We start from the raw sequence: 14,599 nt of genomic DNA, 5'->3' as shown, positions 1-14,599 counted from the left end.
CCGCGACGATCCTCGGGGCGAACAATGGCCCCGGTGAAGAGAGGCAAACAAATAAAAGGCATAGGAAGAAAATACGGCGAAAGGTAGAGGGACCCTCCCCCTCCTGCCGTGTGACCTGCGTTTCCTCCCTCGTATCCCTTCGACCCTTGTATCCCTCATTTTTTGCCCCTCCCGCTTCCACGCTTTGCGCTACGTCGTCGTCGTCGTCATCGTCATCGTCGTCTCTGCGGGTCGCCGCACGCGATCGTCGCCATTTTATTGCCAGAACAATTACTTTCTTCCCATGTTTTATCGATAATTCTCGAGGAAGCAATAATCTCGCCGGATGACGGCGATCAGGACCGAATCGCTATTGACGCGAGCTGGGGTTTTCTTAATTTTTCGCATTCGCGTGCACCACGCAGCGATGTAACGTGAGATTAATGTAGTTCCGCTTGAGGCTATTAAGATTATTCGTAATATAATTTTCAAATATAATTTCATATTACGCGCACAAATACATACTGTATACATAAAATTAATATTCTAACATGTATAAAATTTATACATTAAACTTGCGGAACAGAAATTCTGCATAATGTAGCGATATATTTCAACCCGTTCCGCCAATCTTTTATTTATCCTCGCAATTTGTCGCATGCGATGCAATGAATTTCGCATGAGAGTTACAGATACGAGCATTATTGCCGCATTAATTATTTGTTACCGTGATTCATTTCTCGACTAAAATTTCGCTTTCTACAAATGTATATTAAAGTTTTCATTATCGCTTATCATGCAACGAAATCTTTTATGTTTTTAATAATTGATATCGTACACGTACGTACGCCCAGCCGTAAAATTCTCCTATCATTAATTATTCTCCGCGGTCGCGTTACAATTTTGCAAAATTACGGCTTTAACTTGGACGTCACATCTTTGACGATGCGAGCGACATTTTAATTAAAGTAATCTGCGATTCGATTTAAAAAAAAATTCAATTTTGGCTTCTGTATTAAATCGTAACTTTGTTGACGTTAATAATTCCTATCTATCTTTGATCGGATTATACATTTATAGTTGCATTGTATAGTCAAAAAAGTCATATAAAAATGCTATATCGTGTTGATTTTTCGATAAAAATCGCTCGCATATACCCGATACATCCGGTTTAACGGTGAATTTCCACGTTTGATTCCAGAAAGCTCGGCGCATTACTCCGTGGCGAATCCGTGGCAATAATTCGTCGGAGCTTTATGGCCGACACGTCACGCAATAACAAGGAATATCCGGTTAGCCTGCCGTTTCTATCAAATAAATCGCGCCGCGCACAGCCGCGTTTACTTAAGTTTTACCACTCGGTATATATATGTGCGACTTCACCTTAACCCTAAAATCAATCTTACCGCCGTGCTCTATTCTCGTTAAGCCAAATCTACGAGTTAAATTTCACGTAAATTTAAATATATCTCTTTTAATAAAGTTTTGGATAACTATTTATAGAAACTTGGAAACGTCAAAATTGATTAAAATGAAATTTATCCTTATTAATTTATCGTGCTAATTTATATCCGATCGTCAGCGTAATGTTATCTTTTATTTTTTATATCGGCGATAATAAAATCTTCAATTTTTATTCTATTAAAAATAGCTGTTACGTTAATTTGTAATTCCAAAATGCGCTGGTTTTTGTTGCAGTTGAGTAAAAATAGATAGGTCCTAATGGAGCCGGAAATGCAATTCGCGCGCGTATACCTCCGTGCGTCATATAAATAATTACGAGAGAGCTTATTTAAATTTTTACACACATATTACAGAAGGTAGATGGCCTGTACATAACGCGCCGCTCCACCGCAGATAAAAAATTCTCTCGCCGCAGATAAAATGTAAATGGCGCCGTATTTACTCAAAGTTTTGCGATGCGGCGAGCTAATATTTCCAACTAAAAATGTTCAGGATATTTAATATCGTCGGATAATAAAACAATGTTACCGAGCCGAGTCATTATCGCGTTACGTGTTCCGGGCGTTCGCGATGCGTTACGTTTTGGATAAATTCTGCTCTCGTTTTTGATTTTGTCGTTATTGTTCTCTCGAATACGTATATACATGCAAGGGAACGCGTCGCGCAATGTTACATATACATCGGATCACGATAAATTCGAATTTGATAGAAAGGCGATTGCAGACGCATTTTCAATCGTCCTTCCAGCCGACCTTTTTGTTTTATTTCTTGCTGCGGCACTGCTGGATATTCGATTAAACTCGAGCTTACTCAATTTACCAAGCGACAAGGACGAGTCTGCCCTTTCCCCTTTTCTGAAAGTGCTATTCTTGCTCGGAGATTTTCGCGAACGACTGGCATTATTAGACCCGAACGGCCTTCCATCGATTTCCATCGGTTTCTCATGGCTCGTAGTTATTACATATTTAAAAAAAAAGTTTTTAATAAACGTGCCACGTACAACGTGGCGTAAAAAATTCGAAAAAATTTGATCGTACTTTTGATATGGTAATAATTGATCGAAACGTTTCTGGCTTGGATTCGGAAAATTGTAATTTGCAAACTGCTCTTGTTTTCGCCAAGAAAAACGCTTTAATATACGCGCGATCTCGGCGGAAACGGCTAGAAACCATTTCCGTTTCACGTTTAAGGGAACGTTCGACGAACGATTCGCGTATGCATTACAGCGGCAACGGTGAAAGAATGCATTATACCCGTAGGCTGTATACCGCGCGTTGCATAATGCAGTTTAACGCGCTCTGGTTTCGAATTCAGGCTATTCCGCTCTTTCGATTCGACTAGTCGGCCCATTAATGATAAAGAACAATACAATGAAATAGGAATTGACGCTTTTACGCGATCGCTCAAAGTTTAATGCGGGGAAAATTTAATGCGAAATCGATATATCACAAACTGCATTCAAATTATATCGATCTGTTTCATACAATTTAAACAGTATTGGAACAAAAATATAGATTAGATATTATACAGGTATCGCGATTAATTTATCCTTTTTTAAAATTCTCTAATCACGCACATCTCGGTTTGAAGGCCGCAAATCTTTTTCAAAAATAAAGCTTAATCTCAAACCTAATACATTCGATTTATAAACGTATTTCATATTTTTTGACTTAAAAAACGAAACACGCGCGACGTCAAAATATCCGCGATACAGCTGATTTAAAGTTGAGCGTAAAGACTAAACATAGAAAAGCGAGCTCCCTTACTTTCGAAATATCTTGAAATAAGTGATTACAATTATAGACTCGAACAGTAATGTAAAGATACTCCATGTCAATAAAGGAGCGGAATTTTCCATTCGAAATCCAATTTATTAATTAAATTTCGATTAGCCGCGAGATGTACTCTTTGCGCTTTACACTTTTAAAACAGTCCATTAAAATATTGCGCGCTCTTTATATCCAGAATGTTTTTGTCGCACCAATTATACAGGGCGCTACATTCGCGGCGAAAGATAGCGTGTACGTTTTGGTATAATTGTAAAAAAGTGGCAAACTACGCGCCGAGAGAAAACGATGGCCAAACCACGAGATTATAAAGTAAACGCGAACGGCGGGGGAAAATATTTGCGCGAATCTACCGAACTCTAGCAAAATATCGGGGAAACTTGGGACGGGTACATGCAACGAAATTGGGATATACTATGCAGGGAGAAGGCGTCGCGTCCCTTTACTACCACGTTAATACGTTTAAGCCGCGTACGGATCGTGGAAATTGGGTTTTGTCGCTTCACCTGAGAGATCTCAAGAGAGTCTGCCTCGGCAGGCCAGAGTAGGATAGAGTAAGGTGCCGTATTTGCGCGTTGGCAAATATGGGTTAGTCTCGTCTTACGTCGCGCGAGTTTAGCGGCTTAATAAGACTTTTCGACACGGCACAGCCGGCTCGGCGAGCAATCTTCTTCACTCGCGCGTTCACGATTTCATCGGCGCTTGACGTCAATTAGCGGCGATGCATTCCTGTATACGCGTAGAAAGTCGGGCCAGCATTCGCGTTACGTATTCTCGACGGAGGACAGGTAATAATAATCGCGCGACGCCGGAATAAAGACGCGAAATCGCCGCTGTGCGAGCGAAATTTCAGAAACGGTAGATCCTAAAACAAGACCGCGATAACGTGAGAGAAACGCCGTAAAAGAACGTGCAACGGATCCAAAATACATTCGTTGGAAATTTGATTAATCCCTCCCTGCAGACGTAAGGGCGTAAGATGAACAGCCAGTTTCGCGTTACATTGTTCACGGTAACTAAAAGACGGCGGAGTTACTAACGCAAGTAATTAAGTGCAAGAAACAAGCTGCGAGCGAGTCGGCGGACACGGCAGGACGACAAATTACTAACTTGGGAAATACAATTTCGAGAACGGGGACGGCGGGGAGGAGGGTGGATACGCCAAAAGTAACGGTAACAAAGCGTTTGCATTCCCGTATCCAGACTTGATACCTGAATTAAATCATTCTCAAGCACGAGAACACTGGCGTTCTCGCTTTATGCAAATGAACGGTAACGCGCGCGCACATGCTACTTAATGTACCGCGATATTTTATTAGCACAGCCAAGTGCGGGTTGAGCTAAAATTGGACATTGCACGATGGAAAATCTTTGGCGAATAAATAAGACGAATAATAACGATTTGCAGTAATCTATTTATAATTAAATACTCGTCGATCCTCTCTCAATGAAAAATCCACCTTTCCAAGAGGAAGCTTACGTTCTACGCCCGATAAGAGACACCGGTATTTTCGCGTGCCGCAATTTCCCCGGCTTTGAGAATCGATCTGGCTGAAAAGGAACGATCTAAGCGAGTTTCGGCCTTCGGGCAAGCATAATACAGTCTGTCGCACAGAGAGACCGTATTAATAATGCCTGGCGCACAAGCAGGAATTGCTCGGGAAGACCCCGAAGCCCCTGCCTTATTCAAGCGATGCCTTGACAGCGAGGACGAAGGGCGAGAGAGCGAGCTTTCGTACTTGGAACCAATTTTGCAGTTGCAAGGTGCATATCGATACTCGGAGTTCGATATTGCACTTTGGCCTTCGGGAAGCGTAACGTACCTCTCCCTCATGGTCACTGGAACCCCCAAAATATCCCATTGATGCAGTCTCAAATTTTCTTATCTTATGGAATCATTTATGTTAAATCCAAACAGCTCTGTAGATTTCTTACCTGTAACAGAGAATTTCGAGAAATTTTAAAGATTAATATAATAAAAAATTTCTTTACTAATGCGTAAGAGATTATATCGTAATATATTTTAGATAATTTACAGACACATTTCGCGATGTGAAAAAATGCAATACCTTATAATTTAATAACATTATAAAAGCTGCAATCTCGAAAACAACGGTGATATAAATAATAAAAGTTGCATAATTTAATAATAATGTGAAATCGATAAAATTCGATGTTGCGAAGAAAGTCAAAAATAATATCTGTACGATAAATTTTATATACAGAAAAACTTTATGTGCAAAAATTATATTTAAATATAGATAGCTTTATTTATATTCATGCATAGTATTTTCACTCGACTTTATATAAGAATTGGTACAAGATATTTTTCAAAATATCATATTATTTCAGCATTACAATAAAGTGTCTGAATTTTTCTCTTTAGAAAATGTCCAGACCTCACTTAATATAGTAAAAAGAAAGCAATTTTACTGTTCATATAAATATCAAAATAAAGATCAAATAAATTTTCAAGTTTTCATTTTATATAGTTTCCATTCTTTTATGTATAAATCAAGACTGACGTAAAACATCTACATTTTATGTAAAACATAAAAGTACTATAATCGGTTAATCCAGAATTTTTATTTTTACGCTAACGTATCGAGACATGTGTGTGCATCTCTGACGTATCGTATCCTACAACAAACAAATTACTTTTTTATTTCATTACCACAAGTGCGCGTATGCATTACACACGAGCGACCTACTAATTTTTCCGATCGTATCGCGGGGTGATTAGCGACATCGGTCGAATAAAAAGAATGAAAATGATTGAGGAAGCATGGAACATGGTGTGGAACAGAGAGGAAACGATGGTGATAGCAGACCGGTAGGAACGTGACCGGTAATCTCGATGAAGTCTCTCGCTTTTGTCCATGTCGGTCGATCGGTCGAGAAGGGGGGGGAAGGGGGAAGGGATATCGGTACATTCCTTATCGGGGCGCCCGTTGTCCGCCGAAAGCAATTAAGCGATAAATTTGACGACGCCACAGCAACTTGGATCACGGCCAACTTTCGGGACACCCGAGGAAGACGCGCGCCTTTTCCCGCCGTTAGCGTAAGGAGAACGTTTCGCCGCCCGCGTCGCAAAGATTCCCACCGTCTTGGTGTTCTTAATCTCGCGAACCGCAATTCGGGTTAACGAACCGCATCCCAGCTACTGTCGCCGTTCAGAAGCAAAACGATTCTACGACCTCTACGTTTAACGACTCGAGGATTCCCTTGAGAAAAGCGGGCTCCTCGAGAGGAGATGAAACGACGCAGTCGAGTCGTCGTACGTCGTGATACGAAGAGAGGGATATGATGCACACCGTCATTATGCAGAATCTCGCGAAATTATGCCGGCAGACTCGTTGACAGGATATGCGCACGATATGCGAAGAGGACGTAATTTTCAAAGGCTAGACTCGCTCGCGCGCGCGGAAAACGTTCTCGTAATTAACGCTAAATAGCTGATTAGCTGGGAGGGACTCTGTTTTTCGGGGCGTTTCGTGCATCGCAATTGGATAATTATCACGTCCTAGTTGCGTTGGTGCGACACGCGCTAATTATGCGCGAACGCGCGGATATGTACATGCGTGTAGATGTGCCTGATACAAAGTTTCATTATTCGTAAAAAGCGACCTAAAAAGGACGACCTAATTCCTCGGGGTGTGCAACACTTTACGTGGATATCGGTGAGGCATTTGCATGAAAAACTGCCCGGGTTTTCAGTAAACGCGAATTTCTACAACAAAATTCCTTTTCTTCGAAATTTTACATTGTAAAACACCCGTAATTAATTTGTATCCTGATAATCGCTCGTCTATTTGTTAGATAAATTAACGCGCGATGCGCGTTAATGAAACTTTGCGGGAAATTTCAAGCCGGGGAAGAGACGAGGATAAATTACGCGGTAAAGAGGCTTTTCGAGCGTTCGTCGTATTTAAACGGCTATACGTTTCGTCGAATCATCGATTATCGTTTCGAGAGAGCCACGATCTCGTCGTAACTCGCTCTCGATCGAGAATGATCGCCATGAATCGACTTAATGCCAAATTACGCGGGTGCACCTATCTCATCGGAAAGCGCCGGCGCTAATTACCGTCTCCCTTCACCCTCTCCGTCTCCCTCGTTTGCGCAACGTGCTCCTGTTTACATGCGAAATTCGGCGGTATCCCACGATATCCATATCCCGTAGCATCCCCGCGCGAGAGGACGTGCATAATTCTATTTGCCGTGCTCTCTCACCTTAATGCGACCGGTCTTATCCCCGTGGCATATAATAGCGTTAGTTTTCTCTTCAGATCCATTTAATTCCCGTTAACTCTGCGAAAGTGTAACACGGCGGAATTAACCCGCGAGTTTCCAACGATGCTATCGCGAAATAATTCCGTCGGCGGACGCGCGAATATGACCAAGATTTTAATAATCCCTGAGGTATCGATGTTTTTCGTTTACGGAGCGGTTTCATACAAGCGTCGTAATGGGCTTTTAACGGGTTTATTATATCGTCGGCATAGCGCTCGGTCTGTGCAAAAAGCTGCTTCGAAACTAGTTAGAGAGCGATATCGTTCTCGTCTACTTGTCGGATCGTAAAAAGCAACTCTCTCTAAACGCATATCCTTATAAATTATTCTTGTACAAATTTACTATTATTACTTTAAAGTATATAATGTTGTTGTATCCGGTTCCAATTTCTTCCCTTCGTTCTCGCATGTCGACGCAGCATTCGAACATCCTCCGTTCAGACTTAAGCAAGAGAGAGAGAGAGAGAGAAGTATCGCGTAATGAATAGCTAGCATGTGATAAGCTGTCGTCTGCGATGTTGTCGTCCCGGGAAATGGAAAGGTAGGGTTGTGGATGCTGCTCGAGCACACAACCAGCGCCGAAAATGTCGAAGGATTTCTCTCGAGGAGGTCGGGCGAGGAAATCCCCGGTCCTGAGGACGAGCACACAAACGGCCCCGACTCCGATGTCGATGAAATTTCATTAGCTCGAGGAGAAGACTCGCCGACGAAGCGTATTGTCCTCGGGAATCAAAGCTTTCTGCATTTTCATGACAACGACAGACGTACTCGAACGGACTCGCCTCCGCTGTCGCCGCCAATACGAAAGTAGACGCCAGTTCCGAGTCGCTCTTCGCACTCCACTCGACGTAGTAGAATTCAAGATTCGACCCGGAACCAAGCAATTCAATGCCGGCGAAAAGATCTCTGGTAAATTTCATACATATAGACGTTGGTACGCTAGAATGCCTTTATGGACGAACAAATTTCCGCGATTATTCACTTTTACCTAAAAAGAGATTCGCATACGTCGCATTTGCAATCGAGACCGTCGGAATAATACGTACCAACGTATACATTTATGGATACCAAGTCCGGCGCAAGTGCCATTTTGCCGGGAAGCAAATACTCGTGCCAGCAATAACCTCGAGACGATACCAATTGAACATCTCGCATACAAAGCGCCCTGCAATCTGAGCAACTCGATGAATTATTACGACGCTCGAAATCGACGCTTGCCACCCTCGCAAGTGCATCGCGTCTATAGAAAACAGCTCCGTAAACTATCGTACAAACGGAGTCTCAAATTACTAGAGATTCGATTAGAGCGAATAAAACATTTCATTTCGAATGAATGATCTTGTTTAAAAATCGAATCGATTCATGGTTCTTTTTCCTAGAAAATTGTACATTCTCTCGTTCATAATCGTCGGTTAATCCGGTTCACCGAGCAATTTTAAAGAAGAGCGAAGATAAGAAAGCGTAAAGTAGGCGCCTTTCGTGACTCGTCACGTTCTCGACTCTCATTTATCGTACACGTGAAAATTCTCGCCATCTTTTCGAGAGAGCGCGTATCGCGTCGGAAAACGCAACGAGTTTTCCCGCGCACGAAACGCTAAATGCATGCAAATAGCACTTAAACATCCATGCCGAAAGGCTTTTCATTCTATTTCTATCGGTGCGATCGGTCAAGTGCATTTTCATCACACATACTGCATATTGTACACGTATGAGCTGCGCATAATAAGTCGGAGAATTATGTTACCGGTCACATAATGGTACCACGAGAGCGAGCAATTAGAACATCATGAAATTACGATGCCGTAATTGAACAAATATCCGCAAGCGCGAGCCTAATTAAAGCATCGTTCGTATTTAGATCGGTATGGAACATATGGCTTTTATAATTGCCTCATTAACATGTCAGCGTATGTAGTGTATAGTTTAATTATTACATTGCGATTTCTATTTGAGGATCATAATATTCGTTCCGTAGAATTGCATTTGTTCTACTCGTTATATAAATGATATCGCTTAATCTTTGATAAAGCTTCGTTCAAATCTGTTGTCATATCAAAGAAAATACTTGGAGCGATTTTTAGTAGTTGCATTTTTTCTCTCCTTCTAGCTCTATCTATCTGTCTCATCGCCCTTTGCTTGAGTTCCCTCTCCTTCTTTCGATTGCTTCGTTAGCGCAGCCGGCAAATTGAACAAGGGACGCGCCGGAAAATAGAGAGACTAGAAGGAAGGAAGGCGAAGAAGAGAGGCCTTCATCCGAGTGCTTGACTCGCAGAGTGGTCGTGCCTTGCACCAAGAAAAGGGGGAGTCTCGAAAGCTGGGCACGCGCGCTTACAAAAGGGGGTTCTTCCTCTTACGGTTCCTTCATATAGGTTTCTCGTAGATTTGAGGGAAAAAGAAAGAAAAAATAAAAAGAGAAAATATTCATTGTAATATCTGCCAATTACACGGTACATAAATATGATTTATATGATAATTAAATATGATTAGTCTGTAGGAGTGTAGTTTGCACGATATACAGAGTGCTTCAAAATTATCGAATGATTTTTGGCAGATTCTACAACTTGGAACATTTTGTCTTAATAAAAAGATCGAGATATTTATAATTTTCGACATTAAATGATTATAAAAGAAAAGCTTTTCACATTTGGGAGAAACAAGAAAAATGAATATCAAAATTACATTTTTCAGAAATTTAATTGAATCAAATTGAAAAATTTCAGATTTAATTAAAAATATATGATACAAAAAATAATGAAAAATTGCAACAAACAATGACTGTTCTTTCGTTAAAAATAATTAAATTGGTCAAATAATTTGTTATTAAAAGATGGTTTTAAGACATCGCATATATATGTTTCTTGATTTTCTCAATTCTTTTTCGTATATAGCACCGATGATTAAGTTTTCAGCTGATGCAATTTTTGTTTTTAACGAAACGGCTGAAGAAACAAACGGAAAAGCAGGAGATTTCTGTGTTTTGTTGGTGTGTATTAAAATAGTGCAAACTCAGTAGATGCCTCAGAGTGACATTTCCAATTATAAGCCTTTCATCAATCTTTAAAACTTTGTAAGGAAAGCATCGTTCTCGTGACTATCGATCGAGTCTGATTGAAGAGGGCTCGCCAGAGGGAAAAAGAAGTCGGCCGAGTGCCAGTCTATTGCTTGGAATGAACGTCGCCCAGAACGGTCTAAACGAGATAGACATGCAATTTAGCTGAAAATACTCGATCTGCAGCGGGTACATCCGGTAGCGAATAATCGCCGTCGTCGCCGCGAATCCTCTGGCGTCTGTCGCTCATGCATTATACATGAAAAGACTAGATGTTCCGCGCTCTTTTTTCCACAAAATTCTACGGTATTTCGTTTTTCACATGACAATTGCGAATTTGCGATACACGCGATGCCATCGATCTATATTAGCCAAGCAGAGAGTCAGATAAACCTGTCTTGCAAAAACGTCACATCGTCCTTTCCTTCAAAAAAATTTTATCGCACAACGGATATTGTATCTAGATCGTTGTAGAAATTGCCAATTAAAAACTCGACCTTTCAGCACTTTGCTCGAGATGAGAGAATTAATCAATCTTTTTATTTTACGAATAATTATATTTAATATATAGAATAAGGGAATTTTCCATCTTTCTTTTCTTGAAAAGATTAATTAAAATCCATAATTCATTAATAATCCCCGTTTGTCTTATCAACTATTTATCTCTTTTGCCATGATTTCGTCCTCTGTGCTTAATTCTAAATCTTATTTTATTAATTTTGACTTAGTTTGTCTTCGACCACCAACAACGCTGACAATTAATTCAACATTTTGTTGAATGTAGCACACTGATTAGTGTTTCGTTTCTCTCTTTCTCTCTACATTTCTCTTTGAGACGACCCGCACTCTATGGTTTATTATAAAGTTCAGAAGCAGCAGCATGCGCGAATGCGATGTAATGTTTCTTTTTTTATATCCTTCGCACAAGCATCAGGGGCAGGACCGATCGACCTTTAGGTTTCTTTTTCATTCTCCCCGAACCCTTTCCCCTTTCCGTCTCTCTCTTTCTCTCCTTCCTTAGTTTCTCGCGACCACCAACGATGTCGACGATTAATTCGCCGACTTCTTCTACGTCGCGACGAGAGATTTTTAATTAGTCATCGTCGCGTCAAAATTCAAGGCTTGAAATTAAGAAAAAAAATTCTCTATGCAAAAGTTCTCTGTGAGGAAGCACATGTCAAACATTCACATATAGTGTGTATAATTATTCGAAAAACTTTGTCGGCACATTTTCGTCGTCGTTTTCGTTGTCGTCATCACGCTGATTTAAAATCGCATAGAGCACGTACACAAAAATAAACCCGCTGATCAAGCATGCATTGACAGCTTTTGTCGTTGACTTATTCGCGATATCATGACAAATTAAATTTTCGATCAACGACCTGTTGTGCTGTTGTGTAATGTCTTGCCTAGTTGAAATTCAATCAAAGTTTGCCAGGTAATTCGCAGCCTTGAATCGATAAGAATCCATTATTATTAAGTTTTGCACTACCAAAGAGAGAGAAGCGATAAGCAAGCAAGCGGTGCATTCGCGAAAAGATGCGCTTGCGTTTGACATGTTGACAGATGGGGAAATGAAGTCACACGGCCCAAGATAACTTTATCAGAGATTAAAAATAGAGTAATAAAAAATTTCCTCGCTCTCTCTCTTAATTTTGTCAATTACGATCAGCATATAGATAAATGCTGTTTTCGACAACTTCGAATTTTAAGCGTCTGAATTATTTGTATAATTCTTCCCTCCTCCCCCAACGACAACAGTTTTCCATATGCCCGACGCGTGAAAAACTACTTCAACGGAATACGCGGGAATAATTAACTAATCTCGTTCCGGCGTAATCTCCCTGCTTTTAATTCGGCTAATTACGGGACTTAATTATTCGGCCTGTGATAGGCGGCCATTTGGCGTCCACGCCTCTTGTAGCAAACACACCCGGAGTGATTTAGGGCTGCGAGCCTCACCCGGGCATGCAAAAATCGTACATTCATCGAATTAAATTCTTCGTATTTTTCAATTTCGTTTCTCTTTCCGTGACTCACGGCAAAAAACGCGGAAGGTTTACGCGCCTCGAGAGCCTTCTGGCCTTCGTGCCGGATTTAAATCGGAAAATCGGGAGACGGAAATCGACGCGCGTTTGCGCGCCCCGCAGACGAGGACAGTTTCGATTAGGTGAAATCTAATTTAAACCGGACGATGGTCGCTAATGGAAAAGCAATTTAATCCCATTGATCCAATGAGAAATCCTCATCGGGGATCGTGAGAAAAGCGCAAGACGTCTCGGCGATGCATCGACATACATTCGCCGATGTACGGCGATCTACTTTCTCCATGTTATTGTATTAAACATTCCTCCGTATTTCTTTTTCTCTCAAAGTTAAAAATATGTTGATTTTCTGTATGAATGCGCATAAACGTACTACGTCATCCCGATCAGGTTGTTTCAGAAAAGAAACATAACAATCCAGTCGGTTCGTGCTGTTTATTGAAATGCGCAATGTACGGATATCCTGGATGTTTCTGGCCGTTTGCACGCGCGACCGTGACCATTTAAGACTCTTTTAAAAAACAACGAAGAAAGATACGCGCGATATGATATAATATAAGATCGCAAGTTGACATTTTTCATGCGCAAATCGCACAATTGTTTAATACCGGATTAATACCGTTGACCGTGTATAAGTGTAAGCCGTAATCTTCATTAAATAATGTTAGTTTATTTAACAGATAAGCACGTCAAGAATGATGCTTGATCGTAAACAGCGATAAATAAGGTAAATTTGTGCTCGCAATTTTGCAATAAATTTCCGCATTACGAGCGATACACGACTCTGTTATTAAAAAAGAAAATCCCTTGAGCTTGGCTCTTATTTGCTCTATCTCTATATATTTGATATAAAAGAAAAATTTATCTATAAACCTCCGCAGAGAGCTGCTCGGCGATGTATAAATGGAATAACAGAATAATGACGATACATTTTCATATTAAATTATTTTGTTTAACGTATCGAGTTAATAATATTATGTATTTAAAGTATATATGTGTAATGGGAGGGATTATCTTTATGCAATAATATCTAAAATTATTTCGAAAGGGGTCAATTTCGATTCTCCTCGGTCGCAACGTATGCACTGTCACGTACAACATTTTGCCAAATGTGCGCACAAGCACGAAAGTGACCTTCCTTTCGGGTAACTTTAAGTGTCCAATCACGGTAATGTTCACCGATTGGCTGACGTCACGAGACCTAATTCCTGCAATTTCCCAATTGCCGATCAAAGTCGCCGGAATCGTAGATTGCTCGAGTCGCGCGCCCGGCATGGGCGAAGCGCAATTTCGTAAGAAAATAACGGGCGCACGCGTTTCACAAAGTTGTAATGCAACTTTGTCGAGATGATAAGAACCATGCACACATCTCGTATAATAATGGAGTAAAGTGGCCGGTATAAAAATTGCTCGCCAGATCTCTCTCCTCAAAAGTTGGATAAAATAATTTAAATAGGTTTCTTCCCCTTAATAATCTTTCTAATAATGACCCTCCTAAATAATCTTTTTCTATTTGAATCTTTTAAGTATGTTCAATATTTTCCCTGATCTCCAATACGGGTGCACGAGCAGGTGTTGGACCGCAGATCGAACACCTCACCGCAAGACTAGTCTAGATCGATCCATTCGCTGCGGTTCGCAGCTAGGCGTTAATTAGCCAATTAGTACCCAATCGAGAAATGGCTAACGCGCGAATTATTCGAGGAACGAATAATCCGCATAAATTCGATAATTTCTACTTAAACCGCGTGTGCGTTCCATTTTATATTATTTCCTTCCAAAACTCATATATATATATATACTACATATCTATGATGGCAAAATCTTATATCTCAAATTCTATCAAATGCACATATAACGGCGGGAACACATTCTGTGAAAAGAAGAAAAAAGAGACTGAAGCGGAAAACAAAGTAGCAGAAGAGATTGTATAAAATCGTAGAAGGAGAAAGAGAATGTAGAGAACCCTTTCCGCGAGCAAGC

General features: G+C 40.7%; 1 protein-coding gene across 2 annotated transcripts in view; it reads right to left on the bottom strand.

Annotated features, from left to right (window-relative positions):
* Positions 1-14,599, bottom strand: part of Sdc (Syndecan) — a 69,373-nt gene that overhangs the window by 28,214 nt on the left and 26,560 nt on the right. Inside the window, exon 1 of one of the 2 annotated variants that reach the window (XM_083084375.1) lies at positions 5,054-5,107. The exons of the other annotated variant lie outside the window; for it this stretch is intronic. Within the exon in view, the coding sequence (XP_082940501.1) occupies positions 5,054-5,092 (39 nt within the window). The 5' untranslated portion in view covers positions 5,093-5,107. Of the gene's footprint in view, positions 1-5,053; positions 5,108-14,599 lie in introns of those variants that run through there. 2 annotated transcript variants of the gene reach the window in all.

This window comes from Camponotus vicinus, unplaced genomic scaffold (genome assembly GCF_025532165.1).
Source record: "Camponotus vicinus isolate PSW18456_S1 unplaced genomic scaffold, iyCamVici1.0 SCAF_12, whole genome shotgun sequence".
NCBI classification, from domain to species: domain Eukaryota; kingdom Metazoa; phylum Arthropoda; class Insecta; order Hymenoptera; family Formicidae; genus Camponotus; species Camponotus vicinus.
Note: the sequence above shows the minus strand (reverse complement) of the source record. Positions and strands in the feature narration are given on the sequence as shown.